The sequence below is a fragment of the Callospermophilus lateralis genome, chromosome 3, assembly GCF_048772815.1.
Source record: "Callospermophilus lateralis isolate mCalLat2 chromosome 3, mCalLat2.hap1, whole genome shotgun sequence".
Taxonomy (NCBI): domain Eukaryota; kingdom Metazoa; phylum Chordata; class Mammalia; order Rodentia; family Sciuridae; genus Callospermophilus; species Callospermophilus lateralis.
In genome coordinates this window covers 94,596,933-94,614,705 of record NC_135307.1, presented here as the reverse complement: position 1 = coordinate 94,614,705, position 17,773 = coordinate 94,596,933, and the positions used below count along the sequence as shown (strand labels likewise).

General features: G+C 36.8%; 1 protein-coding gene across 1 annotated transcript in view; it reads left to right on the top strand.

Annotated features, from left to right (window-relative positions):
- Nucleotides 1-7,199: 7,199 nt before the first annotated feature.
- Nucleotides 7,200-17,773, top strand: part of Cep152 (centrosomal protein 152) — a 76,940-nt gene continuing 66,366 nt past the window's right edge. Inside the window, exons 1-2 of the mRNA XM_076848553.2 lie at nt 7,200-7,218; nt 12,735-12,828. Coding sequence (XP_076704668.2) covers nt 12,742-12,828 — 87 coding nt within the window. The 5' untranslated portion in view covers nt 7,200-7,218; nt 12,735-12,741. The remainder of the gene's footprint in view (nt 7,219-12,734; nt 12,829-17,773) is intronic.

The window sequence follows — 17,773 nt, the reverse complement described above, 5'->3', positions numbered from 1 at the left end:
TACCCACACCAGCCTGTGTGGGACCCAGGCTCACAGCAGGCCCAGTCTACCCATCTCCAGGCAGAGCAGACACCTATCAGAACCTAGCTTCTGGCTAAGAACAACCCCTCCAACCAGCAGACTGCCCTGGGAGGTCAGCTGGGTGACCCAGAACCACCCACCCTGGCCTGTGCAGGACCCAGATCCAGGATGTAGTAGCATTCATTTTGGGACACCAGCAGGGTCTGGAAGCCCAACATCAAGGTGAGGTACAGACAATCTGCATGGGTACTACAAGAATATAGGGAAGAAACTGTAATATCTCAGATCCATACTGCAAGAAAGGAAGACACACAGACAACATGAAAAAAAAAACAAAAAAAAAAAACAAGGGAGGAAAGTACCCTAAACAAACCAGGACACTATAATAACACAACCCATTTTCAACCCAACAGCGAAGTTGATGAAATGTCAGAGAAGGAGTTTATAAGGTTCATAATTAAAATGATCTGTGAATTAAAGAATGACCTAAATGAGCAAATACAGGCAAAAATTGATCAATCCAACAATGAGATAAGAGAGCAAATACAGGTAGCAAAAGATTACTTCAAGAAAGAGAGACTCTGAAAAAAAAAACAGTAAGAAATCCTTGAAATGAAGGATACAATAAATCAAGTAAAAAACTCAATAGAAAGCATAACCAACAGACTAGATCACTTGGAAAAAAGAATGTCAGATAATGAAGATAAAGTATACAATCTGGAAAATAAAGTTGATTACACAGTGAAGATAGTTAGAAACCATGAACAGAATATCCAAGAATTATGGGACAACATCAAAAGACCAAATTGAAATGTTACTGGGATAGAGGAAGGCACAGAGTTTCAAACGGAAGGAATGCACAATCTCTTCAATGAGATAATATCAGAAAATTTTCCAAGCATGAAGAACGAATTGGAAAACCAAATACAAGAGACTTACAGGATACCAAATGTACAAAATTACAACAGATCTACACCAAGGCACATTATAATGAAAATGCCTAGCATACAGAATAAGGATAGAATCTTAAAAGCCGCAAGAGAGAGGAATAAGATCACATATAGGGGGAGACCAATTCGAATCTCAGCAGATTTTTCAACCCAGACCTTCAAAGCCAGGAGATCATGGAATAACATATACCAAACGCTGTAAGAAAATGGATGCCAACCAAGAATCTTATATCCAGTAAAACTAAGCTTTAGATTTGATGATGAAATAAAAACCTTCCATGATAAACGTTAAAAGAATTTACAACTAGAAAGACTGCACTATAGAACATCCTCAGCAAAATATTCCAAGAAGAAGAAATGAAAAACAATGATGAAAATCAGCAGAGGGAGCAATTATATTAAAGGAAAATCTAATCAGAGGAGAAACCTAGTCACATTAAATACCAAAAATAAACAAAAATGGCTTGGAATACAAATCATGTCTCAATAATAACCCTGACTGTTAATGGCCTAAACTCATCAAGCAAAAGATAGACTAGCAGATTGGATTTAAAAAAAAAAGACCCAACAATATACTGCCTTTAAGAGACTCATCTGATAGGAAAAGACATCCACAGACTGGAGGTGAAGGGTCAGGAAAAATCATACCACTCACATGGACTGTGGAAGCAAGCTGGGGTTTCCATCCTCACATCAAATAAAATAGACTTCAAACTACAGTCAATCAAAAATAATAAAGAAGGACACTACATACTGCTCAAGGGAACCATACACAACAAGACTTAACAATTTTAAATATATATGCTCCGAACAATGGAGCATCTACATTCATCAAACAAACTCTTCTCAAGTTTTATAAGAGTCAAATAGACCACAACACAATAATTTTGTATACCCCTCCCCTGACTTCCACGTTTTGCTTCTAACTCCCTGCACTGTTGCTGTCTTGCCACCTTCACTAGTTCAAGAGTGTGAAATCTCAGGTCCTTTGCCTCTGATTACACTTAGGGGTTCCATGTGGGATCAGGTGGGGCCCAGCATTTTTCCTGAAGTCACACCCTTGCTTGGCCCTTTCCTGTCCCTCTTCCTCACTTCCTTACTGGTTTCTCCTGAAAGTGTTTCTTTAAATCATCTGCATCTGAATTTTCATCCCCAAATTCACTTCTTATAAACTGACCTAAAACAGATGTGTATCAAACAACTTTAAACGTGTTGTGTGTCCCATTACTGGCGCATATAAGTATTAAAATGCATCAATATTTTTGATGAATCTTGTAATATTCTTATGAATGGTATCATTGTATTTTGTTAGTGTGCACTGAGTGCCTATGTGAGCAGTTAAAATATATACTAGTTTTATAAGTTCGTCTTGAGACTTCTTTTTTAACCTACTGAGTGTTTCAAGAAACAGAAGTGGAATGGTTTGAGCATCTCTTGGCATTTGGGTGGACTCGTATTCCACAATCAAATATAATTCTTATAGATTCAGACCTTTTTAAATGGTCAACATCACTTATAATAGCTTTTACTGATTTTCTGATTTAAAATCTTGTTGTGATTGAAATATTAAACATTAAATATAAGCAATTGGCCTTTCAGAACTTAAAGAAGCAAAAGACCTGTTGTCCCATGATTTTCATCCTTTTTCTTTAAGTTGGGGAAAAAAAGGACTCTGTGACAATATAAAACTGAAGAGAACAATTTTAGAAATTGTTTATTTAGTTTTAAGAAAGAAATATGATCTAATTCATATGATTTTATAAAAAATAGAGCCCTATAAATTTTCAAATAAGTAATTTTTCACACTTGCCTTGGTTGTAAGTTATTTAAATAAAAGAGATTCATACCACATTTTATAAAGTAGAAGCAATTTCAGAGGAATTGGATGCCTTGGTTATAGATTTTTAGTAATAAAGATTTGAACATTAAAATGTGTGTTATTTTAAAGTCATGTTGTAAATAATTTAAACTGGTTAACAGTACACAGAGTTGGATTAACCAAACGACTCATAGCAAACTTACTGAATATTGATGAAGCCAAAAAAAGATAGTTAATAATTAAGAAGCTGTAATAATGGCTCTTAAAAACCATTACCTCCTGAAGAAAAGCACTATTAAAATCATTCTCCCAAAAGTGGGAATTCTGGCTATCCTCAAGTATGCATTAGCAGGAACTTTACAATGTTGTACATATAAATTATGAATAATCATTCTTGATATACCTGATAATAGTATACTCATTTAAATTTATGAATTCTAAACATTAACAAACCTTGATATCTTGTTTGGTGGATTCCTGGATGTGTGAAAAAATAAAAGCCTATAACTTAGCAAGTTATTTTCCCATGATAACTGAAGAAATGACTTTGGCATTTGTGTCATTGAATGACCCATCAGAGAGATCCTTGTGGCTCACTGTATTTGGGCTATGGAACACATTTGGTGAATCACTGGTCTAGACTTTCCAAGTATAATCTATCATTAAAAATACATCTTAGTTATGACTGGCTATATACAAGGAATATATTGGAGGACTCCCGTAATAAAGTATCACAAACTAATAATTTTATTCTCCCACATCTCTGGAAGGTAGAAATTTGAAATCAAATTTTTTTTAATCAGGTTTTGTAAGAGCCTACACTTTCTCCAGACTTTAGGGGAAAAAAATTCTTGTTTTTTTCCAGTATCTGGTGGCCCTGGTGTTCCTTGCCCATGGCAACATAACTCCAGTTCTGCCTCCATCTTAACATGGATCTCTTCTTGTGTGTTTTTGTCCTCTCTCCTTCCAAGGACACCAGTCATTATATTTAGGGGCTACTCTAATCCATTATCACTTGAAATCAACTAATTAAATCTTTAAAGAACTTATTTCTAAATAAAGTTAGTCTTAAGTTCCAAGTAGACATGCATTCGGGGGAAATAATATTGTCTCTACATGACCCAAGCCAGCTCAATTCGAAAGCCATTTTAATTTTAAGATCAGGTATCTCTGGGTCCAGGGAAAAGCTGAACTAGCAGGCTTCTGATAGTACAGGAATTAGGCAAATCCATGGCTTTCAGTGGTAGAAGTTCATGATCTTCAGTCTTGGCTCTGCCACCTGCATGACAAGGCTATAGAGGCAGCCTATTTCCCATGAAATACAAGTGTAATAAGAGACTGATTCTCTTCTGGAAGGCTGCTACCTTCCTTTTTCTTGAAGTCCTATTTCAGTTATCTGGTAAAGGAATTTGATTGGCTCAGATTGGGTCTGATTCTCACCCTTGATCTAATCAGGTATGGCCAGAGCTGGGGATGGTGTGTGTGTAGGGATGGTGCTGAGGTCACAATGGTTGTGAGCATGGGAGATTCTAGAAAAATATGTCAATGTTAAGCCTCTAGAATAGTGCTTGGCACAAAGTAGATGCTCAAAAAGTATTGTTGAATGAATGGGCTACAAATAATGGTCTGATCTTCCTCAGTTCTTTCCAAGAACTCCTGTTTCTGTCTCTGGTGCTTCCTAGTTTTGTTCTGTTTGCATAAAACCACATCCTTTGCATAGACTTCTCCTTTGCCTTATTTCATAAGCTTCTGTTATCCTTGTCTTTCTCTGCCCACTGCTTCCAGAACATCTTAGTATTTAGGTTGTGGCAGTTGTACCTTCCTGGTTATTCCTTACTGCCTCAGACCCCAATGTGTGCTCTAATCCAATAAGTCATAGGATGTGGAAACAGAATAGAAAAAAAATCTTAAGGGTTTTTACATTTTAGAAGCTCTTTCACATAATTTCTCCTCATTGCATCTTTCCCATGATCCTGAAAAGCTGATATTATCATTCCTATTTTCAGATAAGTGTTCCAGGCTTCACAGTGCACTCACAATGCTAATCAACTTGCCTGCTAAGGTCTCTCCTCCTCTTCCTCCTGGAACCTTCCTTGATAGATCCTTAAATATTCCCTTTCCCTCAGAATTATTGCCTGTTCTACTCCTATTAAACTTAATGTTTTCCTTGTTCATGTTATCATTTGTCTTTCTATGTGAGGATCTTGTTCCCCAGACAGTGTTGGTATCTTGAAGGTAGGGGTTCTGCCTTATACTTTATATTCAAGCACCTTGTCGGGACTTAAACAGGATAGGCAGCCAAAGAAAATGTTATTAATTATCATATAATCACAAATTCTCTAAAATCCATTTTTAGAGGCAGAGAGAATTTTGATTTATTCTTTAATCTGCACCTTTTATCAATTGTGTGTTAATCTCACTAATATATTTTGTATATAGTGATAAGCTCTGGATTTAGAGATAAAGGACCTAGGTTCAAATTCTGTCTCCTATTAGCTGTATGGTTCCCTAATAAGTCACTTAATTTTTCAATATAAGTTTCTTCAACTGTAAAGGGGATAATATTAAAATCATGAGCACCCAAATGAGATAATGCCTGTGAAAGGGCTTACAAAACTGTATGACTATGTAAGAAATTATAAACACTGCCTCCATATATGCTATCCCCCTTGCATATTTTATGCTTTTGTATTTGTAAGAAGCAGCTGTTTGTGGGCAGGGATCACTTAGCATTCTTGATTAAGCATTCTGTCTACCCCTGAGCACAGGACACAAGATACATTAGTTTACTAATGGACTTTGGTGGAAAAGTGCCCCAGTCTAGTTCTCATTAACAGATACCATGGCTCAAGTTCAACAAATGCCATTTACCTGGATGTCTTTTATTTGCTTTTTCTGGTTTATAAAGTCTTTATTTGTTCATCTATTAATTTATTCACTTAACACAATTTAACACAACTGTCTTGAGTGGCTATCAGGGGTGGTGAAGCATGCTAATAGATGCCCAGGAAGCAGAGTAAATAAGTACCTCAAGATATTCACATTGTTCTGAGTGAAACACACACACACACACAAACACACACAGACAAACTGATTGTAATAGAGGCATTGTATCTCATGAAAGGATGAGTTGACTCTGGATGGGAGGGCTTATGGGTTGCCCACCCATCCACACTGTGTACAGAGGTGGGAAAGATAATTTCTGCCAAGCAAAGGTAATGAAAGTCTTCAGAGGAGGTATTCACTCTCTTGGAGACAAGTAGATGGATAAGCAAGGTAGGGCAATGCAAGTGAAAGAAACAGTTTGAGCAAAACAAAAGCATTCTGGGAACTATTGGTAGCTCAGCTTGTGATTTTATGCATTCTGTTACTATGGAGTAAATAACCATTTTGTGCCAGACCTTATGCTAGTTGATGAAGTTTCAGGGGTCATTGTAGGCATCACAGGGTTTGAGTGGTGAGGTGGTAAAGGAAAACCAGCCAGATTACAAAGAGCCTTGCGCAACCATTTTATTCCATACATATTGGAGAGGGTTAAAAGTATATGTGAATCTGCTGTCACTGACTCTTTTGTATTCACTGGAACTCTTCTAACCAGAGAAGGCAGATAACAGTATCAGGCTTTACTGAATACTTGGAGGTGCTGTCTTAAAGGATCGGTTAACATATTTAAATGCCGACAACATTCACACCCAAGGGGAATTCAAGTACATAGTGAACAAATATGGGAAAATGTGCCATATTACCAGTAATTAATGAAACACAGATTTTAACAAGGCAGGAATTTCTAAGCTAGAAGACAAAGTAAAACAACAAAGGCTGGTGATAGCACCTTAGAGGACAAAAGAGTGAAATGCAAAAACTTTTAAGGCTAGAAGAGTTTGGTGGGGAAAACAGGGACTCTATGTGCAGCAGCGGGGTCACTGGGGGGTAGGAGTGGAAAGACCGCGAGATACAAGAACCCGTCCCACTACCCCCGCCCCCGCCGGCCCCCTGACACTCCCGGCGACACACCTCCCACCTCAGTGCCCTTCCGCACCAAATGTGAGAGCCGGCTCAGTGAGCCAGTGCACCCGAAGGACTCAGGCCGGGCGCTCTGGCGTCTCTAGGCAACCGATAAGCCCACCCATCCAGAGTCAACGCTTTGGTAATTGGCTCATTAATTAACCAATAGGAGCACAGGGGGAACTTCCCGCCACCTCTGGCGCCCGCTTCAAACAGCCATGCTCTTGCAACTGCAGGGGGACCTCTCAACCAAGCTTGAGGAAGGCGGAGACCTCCGGCTCCTCGCCCGGCCCCGAACCGGCCGGGCCCCGCCCACCAGGCGAAATTCTAGCGGGTGATTGAAGGAAGTGGCTGCTCTTCAAGAGCCTCCGGGCTCCGTGGGTTTGTTTGTGACTAGGAAGGAGCCAGCGGATTAGAATCAAGGTAAGGGGGTTTGCTAGAAGTTGGTCTTCGGCAGGGGCTAGAGTTCCCCCGCGGTGACAGTGTCTGTGGCCTCCGGTGAATTTTGCTTCGCAACGAGCTTGGGGTTTGGTTTGGAGGGGTTGCGGGGTTCTTGGGATTTGGTTAAAGCTTCCAGCCGGGCTGACCTGCCCCCTCCCCAAATCGTGCAGTGGTGGCCTGCCCGCGGGTTACGGGGTTCAGATTTTGACTTTTAAGTGTCATTGAGACCTCTTCAGTCTCCCAAGATCCTACTTAGAAGTGACACCTGGGAAGCTCTCCTCGACTCCTTTCCAGGCTGCTGGAGTCGCCTGGAGACCCTTCCCTGAGGACCCCCACCGGTGGTCACCTTGGTGCCCCGCCTGGCTCACAGTGGGTGCTCTGTGCACGTGTGTTGACCGAGTACAAGTGACGCTGGCACCCAAAGCTAGCAACCTAGGCTTCCTGGGATCCGTCCGTGCAGCTTTTGATCTCGTGGTACCTACCTGTTTGATGTCCCGTGGCTGACGCCCAACCGAGTTCTTTGGTAAGGTCATTCATTTATGCAAGGCCATGCATTTATGGATTAATTCAGCCTGTGGGTGCCTTCTGTGCATTAGGATCACGCTCTTCTTCCTCTGCTTATCTCGAATTGATGTGTCCAAGCTGCTGTCATTAGTACTGAACACAATGTTGAAAACAGATATTGTCATCACTTGTTCATTTTGTTTTTCCCACCATGTCCTTTGTAAACTTGAACAAAGCTTGGTAAATTGTTGAATGAAGAGGCCTTTATAGCCTGCTGGTCTACAGCAGGCTAGTGTGCTCTGGCTATTTCCATTCTAGAAGGGAAGTTAGTAGGTAAGCAAGGAAGTAGAATTTTCTAACTTCCAGGGCAATTCTTATAACCAGTTTTGGGGCACCTAACCCTTTCTATCTTGTACTCAAGAACTGGAGTTTGATTTAAGCTGATTTTCACCATATACATCTATGATAATACCAGGCAGTTTACAGATGATTGCATTCAACTGAATAAGAGAGGCTGAAGGTGAAGCCATAAGAAAAGTATGAGAAATGCTGTCTGAAAGTGCAAAGAAGTGACTAATTTCATGGGGTGGTTGTGGTAAGATTTAGGAAGGCATCTGGCAGAGGGTGTTATCTTCATCCCAGAGGAGGTTGTATTATTTGAAGTAATATGCAGGTTGTACATTCACCTTTTCTTAGAATTCTGTTTTTGCCCTCATTTCATTAATGAAGGAATGGTGGCAGTTTAAGATTGCACAGCTGATAAATAGAAGAGCCAAAATTGAGCCCAGGTTGTCTGAATGGGTTCCCTCATTCTTGAGCCACTTACACCATATTGTGTCCTTTGAGATCTATTTCTGATCTAAAGACTGTTTTTTCTGTAAAACCTCTTTAAGCCTTCCTTTATTGTTAAACATGTTAATTTGTGCTTTGTATTTTCCCTTTGATAGAATTTATTACAATGTATCATTGTAATTGTTAGTTTGCAGCATTGTCTCCCTAAGACAGTGAGCTCCCCTTGACTGGTAGGTGCCATATCTTAGGTGCATGTAGGATATATTCTGGCACACAGTAATGTTCAATAAAATTTTATTAAAATAATGAATTCCAATATGTAACATGCATATATTCTATTAATTTAGCAAACATTTTTGTGCCTACTATGACTAAGGAGCAGATACATTTAAAAAAATTTTTTTTAATAGTTGTAAAGAGACAGAATGCCTTTGTTTATTTTTATGTGTGCAGAGGATCAACCCCCATGCTAGGCAAGCACTCTGCCACTGAGCTACAGCTGCAACCTGGCAGATATATTTTAATTCTGCCTTTAGGGTGCTTAGTTTGTTCAATGAGGTAAAAAAAAAATATATATATATACTTTTGCTTTGTAACCTTTAGCCCAACTAAACACATACTGTTTTTCTTCTTGTTGCAAGGAGGGCAAAGAAAATATAACCAGGGACAACAAGTGAGTGTTCGATTAGATAACTGTGTCAGAGAACTGTCTAACCTAAGAACAGAACAGATATTCATTTTCTATATCTTGTTAATGGATTCAGGAAAAGTTTTCTATTTTAGGATGAGAATCTTAACTAGATTAAGATATTTTTTAAAAAGCATATGTGTACTTCTTCATGTTGATTTTTTTAAATGGTCTGTCTTTTGAATCAATAAATATAACAATATTTTTTACTTTTACTAGTGGTATAGTATTGCCAAATTAATTCAAAAGTAATTTTTTTTATTAGGGCAATACTTTTGTATTACAATACTTTTGTAAATGTTCATTTAAAATATATTAATTGATAATTTTCAAAATGGTTTTAGCAGTTTATATTTTTGCCAGCAATTTATGAGCCATACACAATAGCCAATACTAGGTGTTACAGTTTGAGATTTTTTTCAATACAGTGATTGAAAATGGCATTTTGTTGATTAAATGACACTTCTTTGAATTCTTCATGAGTTCATCATTTTTTTTTAAATTAACTAAATACTAACATGTTATTTACATCATGTCACTGCCCATTTTAAAATTGAGTTGTCTTTTTCTCATTTTCTTGCAAAAATGATCTGTTAAGACCTTGTTTTGCAAATATTTTTTCTCATAATTTTTTTCTGACTTTGATAGTATTGCATTTTTTGATACTTAATATTTATTATATCTTTTGCTTTATACTCATTCTGTGGTTAGGTTTTCAATCAATTTTTTTCCTTATGGTTTCTGGATTTGCTATCATGCTAAGAGTGTGTGTGTGTATTTAATATAGTCTTTTATTCTGAATATTATAGTAAAGTCTCTGATAGTATTTATAGTGATGATTAAAGTAAAACATTAGCTTTTACTTTTAAATTTCAGTTATTTCAGTAAAAATACTAATTTCCTTTTAGTCTTTTTTTTTTTTAAACCTCATTAAGTTGATCAGATTTCTCTTTATGCCAAAAATTGTCTCTTAAGGTCTCTGATAGTTTGCACTTTTTAGAAGGAAATTTATTTATACCTTTTCTTCCTCAGTGGGGGAGATTTGGTCTTTTCAGATAACTAATGACATGGTTTAGATTTAAAATGTCATTTTAAGAAAATGCAGTTTTGTCTTTTATTCTCTTCACTTAAAAGCACATTGTAGAATTAATCTATTTCCTGAGAAAAAGTAGTTCAGTATTTAATATTGTTCCTTTATTTAACAATAGGCTCTTGTAACCTTCAAAGTTCCTTTTCAATATTCAACTTCAATTAATGACCAATTAATAAAGGTTGGGGGAAAACCCCTCTCTTCTTTTTCTAATATAGGAGAAATTAATTCAAGTTTTATATTCTGGGTTGTAGTTGTAGTTAAATGAAAGAAGAGGTGGGGAATATAGTAAGCAGAATTTAGAAGCAGCAAGGATTCATGGTTATCTTTAAGGGCCAGCTTAATCTAATCTCTTTATGGTGATAGAGTTTACCTGGGCTGGGATTTTAATTATCTGTATATACTGTAGTCTTGATATCTACTTGCAGGAGTGAAATAAATCGTAGAAACAGGAGATTATGTGTTTTCCTCTCACCCTTTCAACTACATTGTAGGCTTGTTACCATATCTAGATCTTAATCTTAGGCTGGTGCATAAGAGAATTCTTGTAGGTGCTAGGTGAAGACAAGGATTTAGATTCCTCAAGCATATAGTTTTCCTCTTAGTGAAAGAGTGCTTATGTTCCTTCTCCCTCTAGTCCTGGCACAAGAGTAGAAAGGAGTAAGTATGGCTGGCCTAAGGAGCAGATGCTGGGAAGGTTAAACTTGGCATGAAAAGTTCAAGTTGATAAAAGTTGATTAAAAAGGATTTGGATGCAGGTACCAAGAGAAGAAAGAATGAGAAGGTGGGCTAGAAATTAGAGGCTGGCCAAAAAACATCAGTCCTTGAAATAAACAAAATAACAACTAGGTATATGGGAATTTTCAGCGTGGAAATTCATATTTGTGTTAATGCCATATTCTGAAGTGCACATTTTATTTTCACATTTTAATATCCACAAAGTATGATGTGTCATAATTTAATTGACTGCTTTTTTTAAATGGTGCAAATGGAATTATCATCATATAATCAAGGGTATCTTAGGTTTGATGAAATGGAATATCTTTTGGTGTTGGACTGTTGTGATGTAATTCTCAACTCTTAACACAGGGAGTTAAATTTTTTTTCTTACTTAATTTTTTTCTTTTTTTTCTTCCTTCCTTCCCTCCTTCCTTCCCTCCTTCCTTCCTTCCTTCCTTCCTTCCTTCCTGGGGATTGAACCTAGGGCTTTGCCCATGCTAGGCTAGTGCTCTGTCCCTGAGATATACTCCCAGTGACTTTTCTTTTCTTTTGACAGAGTCTTACTAAGTTGCCCAGATTTGTCTTGAACTTGAGATTCTCCTGCCTCAGCATCCTGAGTAGCTGGGATTACAGGCTTGTACTACCACACCAGGCTAAGGAAGATAAATTCTGTATAGAAAATTCATTTTGATTGCTGGGTCTCTGTGCTTTTTATTTGAATTCCAGTTTAATGATAGTTTAGAACCTGAAGGGTGTAGTGAGTGAGTTGTGGCTCAGACTCACATCAAAGTGCATTTCATTGGCATGAAGAGCACTGGACTGAGTGGTGGACCATATTAGGCCAGGTAATGGATGATACCTGGTTACTTTTTTTTGGTCAGAATTGTTCAGAGTTTTGAAATTCTGGGAATTCTAGGTATAGTGTCAGGATCCTTAAGTGTAATTTAATAATCAACAGTCTTTCTAAGTGTGAGTAGTCAAAAATGCATCTCCAGTTGTTGCTTCTGCCACACAATAGTGACTGTTCCTCAGGGAGCTTTTGCTGTTGCTTTTGGAATTGGAACCTCACAGTGGCATAGCTTCTGGTTTCCCATCTATCTTTCCTTAGTATTTTGCTGGAACCTGATTGTATCAAGTTTACAAGCAGAACATTTAACACTTAGATTTCTGTTGTGTACTCTATAATGTTAGCAGATTGTAGTGGTTTCTGGGTAGCAATATTAACTCAGGATTTAGGAACTCACTTTTTGAAAGTATGAAATTTGGATTTGTGTTGTTCAAAGAATGAAGAAAATTACTACCTGTGCCATACATCAACTTGAAAGTTTTATTTGAACTTGTTAATAAGATTTTTGTGTTTGGCACTCTTCTATTTCATTATCATTATTTTACTTTTTTGCTCAAGCAAAAATTCTGTGTTAAATTATACTTTCCAGGCCATTAGAAAAAAAATTATTTGTACTTTTATTACCTATTTGCATTTAAAATTTTTTGAATTGCTGCATGCAGATATTTTCTGTGGATCAGAATTAATTTGTAAGAGCTCTCTTTATATTTGTAATACTGTTTATCATACATGAATTACACATATTTTCTCCCAACCTGTTGTCTTTTGACCTGGGGTATGGCAGTTTTATTATGTAGTTTTGTTCTGGGAAGATTTTATTGGCTATTTAGAAATCAAACATCTTCCCCTTCCCATAGGAGGACCATGTCATTAGACTTTGGCAGTGTGGCACTACCGCCACAAAATGAAGAGGAAGAATATGACAAAGAAGATTATGAAAGGGAAAAAGAGGTAAGTTACTCACAAAAAGGACCCTAGGCCCAATCTTTAACAATTTGTTCTTAATGATAAAAAATTATATCATCTTGTGTCATTTTGAAGGGATTTATGATTCTTAAAAACAAAAACACAACAACACAACAAAATCCTAAAACCTGAAGGCTACTTGGACCTGAGAAGGTAGATGAGTGGAATGCTTCTTTCTTTGAGAGAAGAATAAAACACAACTTAGTGTTGCCATCAGATAAATAGTTCAATGCTTTAAGAATTTTTGTTTAGGAGACAGTGGTTGTGGAAGGAGAGGCCAAGTTTCTGTGCTTGGAACAGAAAATGGAGTCTTCAGGACGTTTACAGATGAGTGGCAGACAGTAAACAAGTAAACAACCAAATAAAGTAATTTGAGTAAGTGCTGGTATATCATTGGTTACTCAGTGAATAGGCCGTTCTCAAATTCCAATCTCCATATCGTCCTGATCAGCTGTACAATTATAATTATGATCTTGCTTTTGCCATTTCTGTTCCCTCCATTGTTTGCATTGAAGATCAGTTGGAGAAAGTGCATTTAGTCTTCAGAAAAGGAAAGGACTTCCTAAATAAGTGACTTAATAGTCAGAGGATATTTACAGCAAATGGAATCTCAAATCTCAGACTACCATGAATAGACTCATATTTCGGACAAAAGCCTTCAATCATGTTATAGAAAAGTAAGGCACTATAATAATTTTTAAATTGCTGTACCTATGGTGTACTGGTATATATGGCAACATGGTATCATGTCAGTATTCATTATCAATTGTTGCACATTATTCATATTCCTCACAACTTACTGGAGCATAATTTCTTGGTATACCATTTGAGAGCTGCTGTTGTCCTTGCTACTCAGTGTAGACCTCATTCAGAATATTTTAGGCAAATGTTTACAAGTAAAATATATAAAGCTGGGCCACAAAAGCAGAATTCAAAAGCTCTTTTATTAACTCGTCCATAATGTAAGAATGTGGCTTTACAAAATGCCTTTCACCTAAAGTTGCCTACAGTGTGATTTCACAGTTATTACAGATATGCTTGTGGTTATGCTTGAGATAAGAATGGTTATTATAAGCATCTATTGATAAAGCCACAGCTTAAGGTAGATGGTCATTTGGGATTGTCACAGTCTGGTGAAGTATACATATATTTTCTGCAATGTCACCAGAAGTAGCTCTGTGATAATTGTTTGTTCCAGATAGTACAATTATGTATGTATGTACATATATATTCTGGAACTGGTAGTTTGGGGCAGAAATAACTTAGTAATCTGTGCTGTCAAGATAAATGCTCATGATGGCTCATTTAGTGATGATATATATATATTTGAAAGTGTTCTTGGTAAAAAGGGAGGTGATTTAAGTAGCAGATAGCAGTCAGAACCTTGAACCTGGTAATGCTGCTGTGGGTCCTCTTAGTTTTTATATTGGTACTTCTCTTCTAATAGATAATAAAGTTTCATTGAGCTTGGAATTGTGTATTTTGAGGTAGATTTTCTAATTGGTACCTTTTCCACATTTTAACTGCCTTGCTTTGATGTAGTTATAGAAACATTTTTTTTATTTTGTTTCCACTAGAGGGGGCTAGTGTTTATTTACATTCCATATTATTTGATTAATTTAGTGAGATTTTCTTGTCATTCCCCAGATAGTTCAAGAAGCAAATGGTTGTGTCTTGATATTATATATATTTTTAATCCATTTCTTATACCTTATCTGGATTGTGTCTTGTGAGTTTTTCCCAATCCTATACAGGTATCTTTAAAGGAATATTGAATGATCACTGTCTGGGTTGAAACTTAATTGTATACAAACAGGTAGAAATAGTGTCATCCAGTAACCAACTTCATGTCATATTGAAGAAGAGGACAGTGGAAATGGGGAGATTCAGACTTTAGGTTCCAGCTCTGCACTTGACCTGTTTCCCTGGCTTGCCCTTCATGTTTTCTTGACCTTAGTTTGCTTGCCTTTAAAATGAAAAACTTGACATGGAGGAACTCCAGTGATTGCTCTTGGCCTACAATACTATTATGTACCATCTATAGTGTGGCTCATGCTTGTCTAATAAATGTTTCTCTTTCAGATATACAGCAACCTAGACCAGGTCTCCCCTACTTACACTATGGAATTTAGTTTAGCTGATGAAATGTTTCCCCCACACCTTGCATCTGAACATAGCATAATTCATAAACTAAAGGTATAGCTGCCAAGTTATTCTGGCCCTTTATCATTCCCATATTGGACCTTTTCAAAGTATGTTTTAAACTTGGTTCTTTGATCAAAATAGATTCTTCTTAGTGTGTATCCATGAAAGCTTTATTTTATAATTCATTTAAAAAAATACCAGAATCTCTTCAGAAGTGCACTTGCCAGGTTGCCTGCTCCAAGGGTAGATGACTGTTGGTTACTCCATTTGTTGTTTTTCTCTTGGGAGAAAATGTATTGTATGGTTTGTCATCTGAGAACTTCTGTTTTCATGAATACCAGGGGATTATAGGCTCTGAAGACAGTCTGTTTAGTCAATTTAAGTGGAAAATCCTAACAAAGGGCTGACATATTGTCTGTTTTACATTCACTCCTGAACAGAAGTTGTTGATGAAATTCTTTGAGTTAAATGCCCTCTTTTTCTCTTTAGGAAGTAAACATGAAGTAATAAAGGAAGAGGAGTTTATAGAATGATTTTAGAATATGTTTTAGTAGAAGCTTTAACAATAACATATTCTCTTTTTTTTAGGGGAGGTATCTCTTAAATTACTAAACTCAGTCGATAGACAATAATATCCCACTGAGAAGATTGCTACTTGCAGTCAAACACTCTGTTGAATTTGAAATTAATGAGGGATTAAATCTTGTCATTTATGAGGATTATTAATTTTGTCCTTCAGTATGTATTTGGAAGGTGGCAGATCTAAATGAGGAAAATTTAGTTTCTAAAATTCTCTATTTGTTATCATGGATAGGTCAATATGGCAATTTTGTGTTTGGTGGTACAAGGTTTAATGACCAAAAGCAAAATCTATTTGACAGTGGATAGGAGGAGGGCACACTTTGATCCTGAGCAATGGAGATGTTGAGGGTGGGATTTTATTCCTGAATGACCTTATTAGAAGGACTTCATCTCATTTCATTTCTCTCTGTCCTGAAAGTTATAGAAGCTAAGGAGGAGAATCCAGCCAAACCAAAGAACTTGATGGAGAAATTTTTTGAAGATGAACTAAACTGTTTAAAAATGTTAGCATATATGTAAAAATATAAGACTCTAGATACTACAGGGATGAGTTTTGTTTTTTTAAATAGCTTTAATTATTATTTATTTATTGTTATGTGGTGCTGAGGATTGAACCAGCGCCTCACGCTTGCTAGGCAAGCTCTCTATCACTAAGCCAGAATCCCAGCCCCGAGGGCTGAGTTTTCTAGTTAGCAAGTTAATCTACAGATCCAGAAGCATTTTGATCAGCTGATTTCTCACACTCAACTTAATTTTCTTCCATGGATGCCAATTTTGTGATATCACAAAGAAAGCAACATTAACTGCTTAATTATTATGTAGCTATTTCTGTCTTTGTGAGGCAAGGGGAAATGAATGGTTCCAATGTCTTTGGCAAGGTTCCCCTGAATTATAAGGCCATGTACTTGCACCTCACTAAAGGTTTAGAAGAAAATATTCTTTCTGTTCAAGAATCCTTACTTATGTAAGTATGAAAGATTGATTTTATTGTTATTTTCTCTTGTGTAACATGTGAGGTAGTGTTTTTCCATAAAGTAGTGATGCTTAGTTCAGACAGAACAGGTTGAGCTACTTTTGAAAGACATCATAGATATTTATTTTTTCCCCAGTACATTGTCTTGTTAGCGTGATTTTGCTACCTTTCACTTGAGGCAAGTAATATTCTTTTTTTATTTTATTTTTTTATTTATTTTATTTTATTTTTTTCATCTTTCATACATTTGATTCAAGTGAGTTATGCACTTCCATTTTTACCCCAAATACAAATTGCAGAATCACATCCGTTACACTTTCACAATGTTTACATAATGCCATATTAGTAACTGTTGTATTCTGCTGCCTTTCCTATCCCCTACTATCCCCCCTCCCCTCCCCTCCCATCTTCCCTCTCTACCTCATCTGTTGTTGTTCAGTTCTCTCCCTTCCCCGCCCTTTCCCCTCACAACCTCATATATGTGATTTCCTATAACCATGAGGGTTTCCTTCCGTTTCCATGCAATTTCCCTTCTCTCTCCCTTTCCCTCCCATCACTCATCTCAGTTTAATGTTAATCTTTTCCTCATGCTCTTTCCTCCTGCTCAGTTCTTAGTTGCTCTCCTTAAATCAAAGAAGACATTTGGCATTTGTTTTTTAAGGATTGGCTAGCTTCGCTTAGCATAATCTGCTCTAATGCCATCCATTTCCCTGCAAATTCCATGATTTTGTCATTTTTAGTGCTGCATAATACTCCATTGTGTATAGATGCCACATTTTTTTTTATCCATTCATCTATTGAAGGGCATTTAGGTTGGTTCCACAGTCTAGCTATTGTGAATTGTGCTGCTATGATCATTGATGTGGCAGTATCCCTATAGTATGCTCGCAAGTAATATTCTTATATATTGATGTATTTTGTTTGTAGTGTGTTGTTTTTTTATTCTTTATAATTTTTGATCAACTCTGATGTGCCTATCACTAAAGTGGCAAACTGATTTTCAACTACCCTGCACGAGCAGATAGGCAAGGATTTGGTTGTTAATATTAGTATTAAGCAGATTTAAAGGTGAAGACAATTTTTCATTGAAATGAATTTTTCTTTTGTTTCATCTTTAACCAATCAAATTCACTGAGAAAACTTTTTTTTTTTTTTAATCCAGGAATATCAGAAATATACGTGGAAATAAGAAAGTATCTACTTTGTCTACTTCACATACTCCATTCTCAT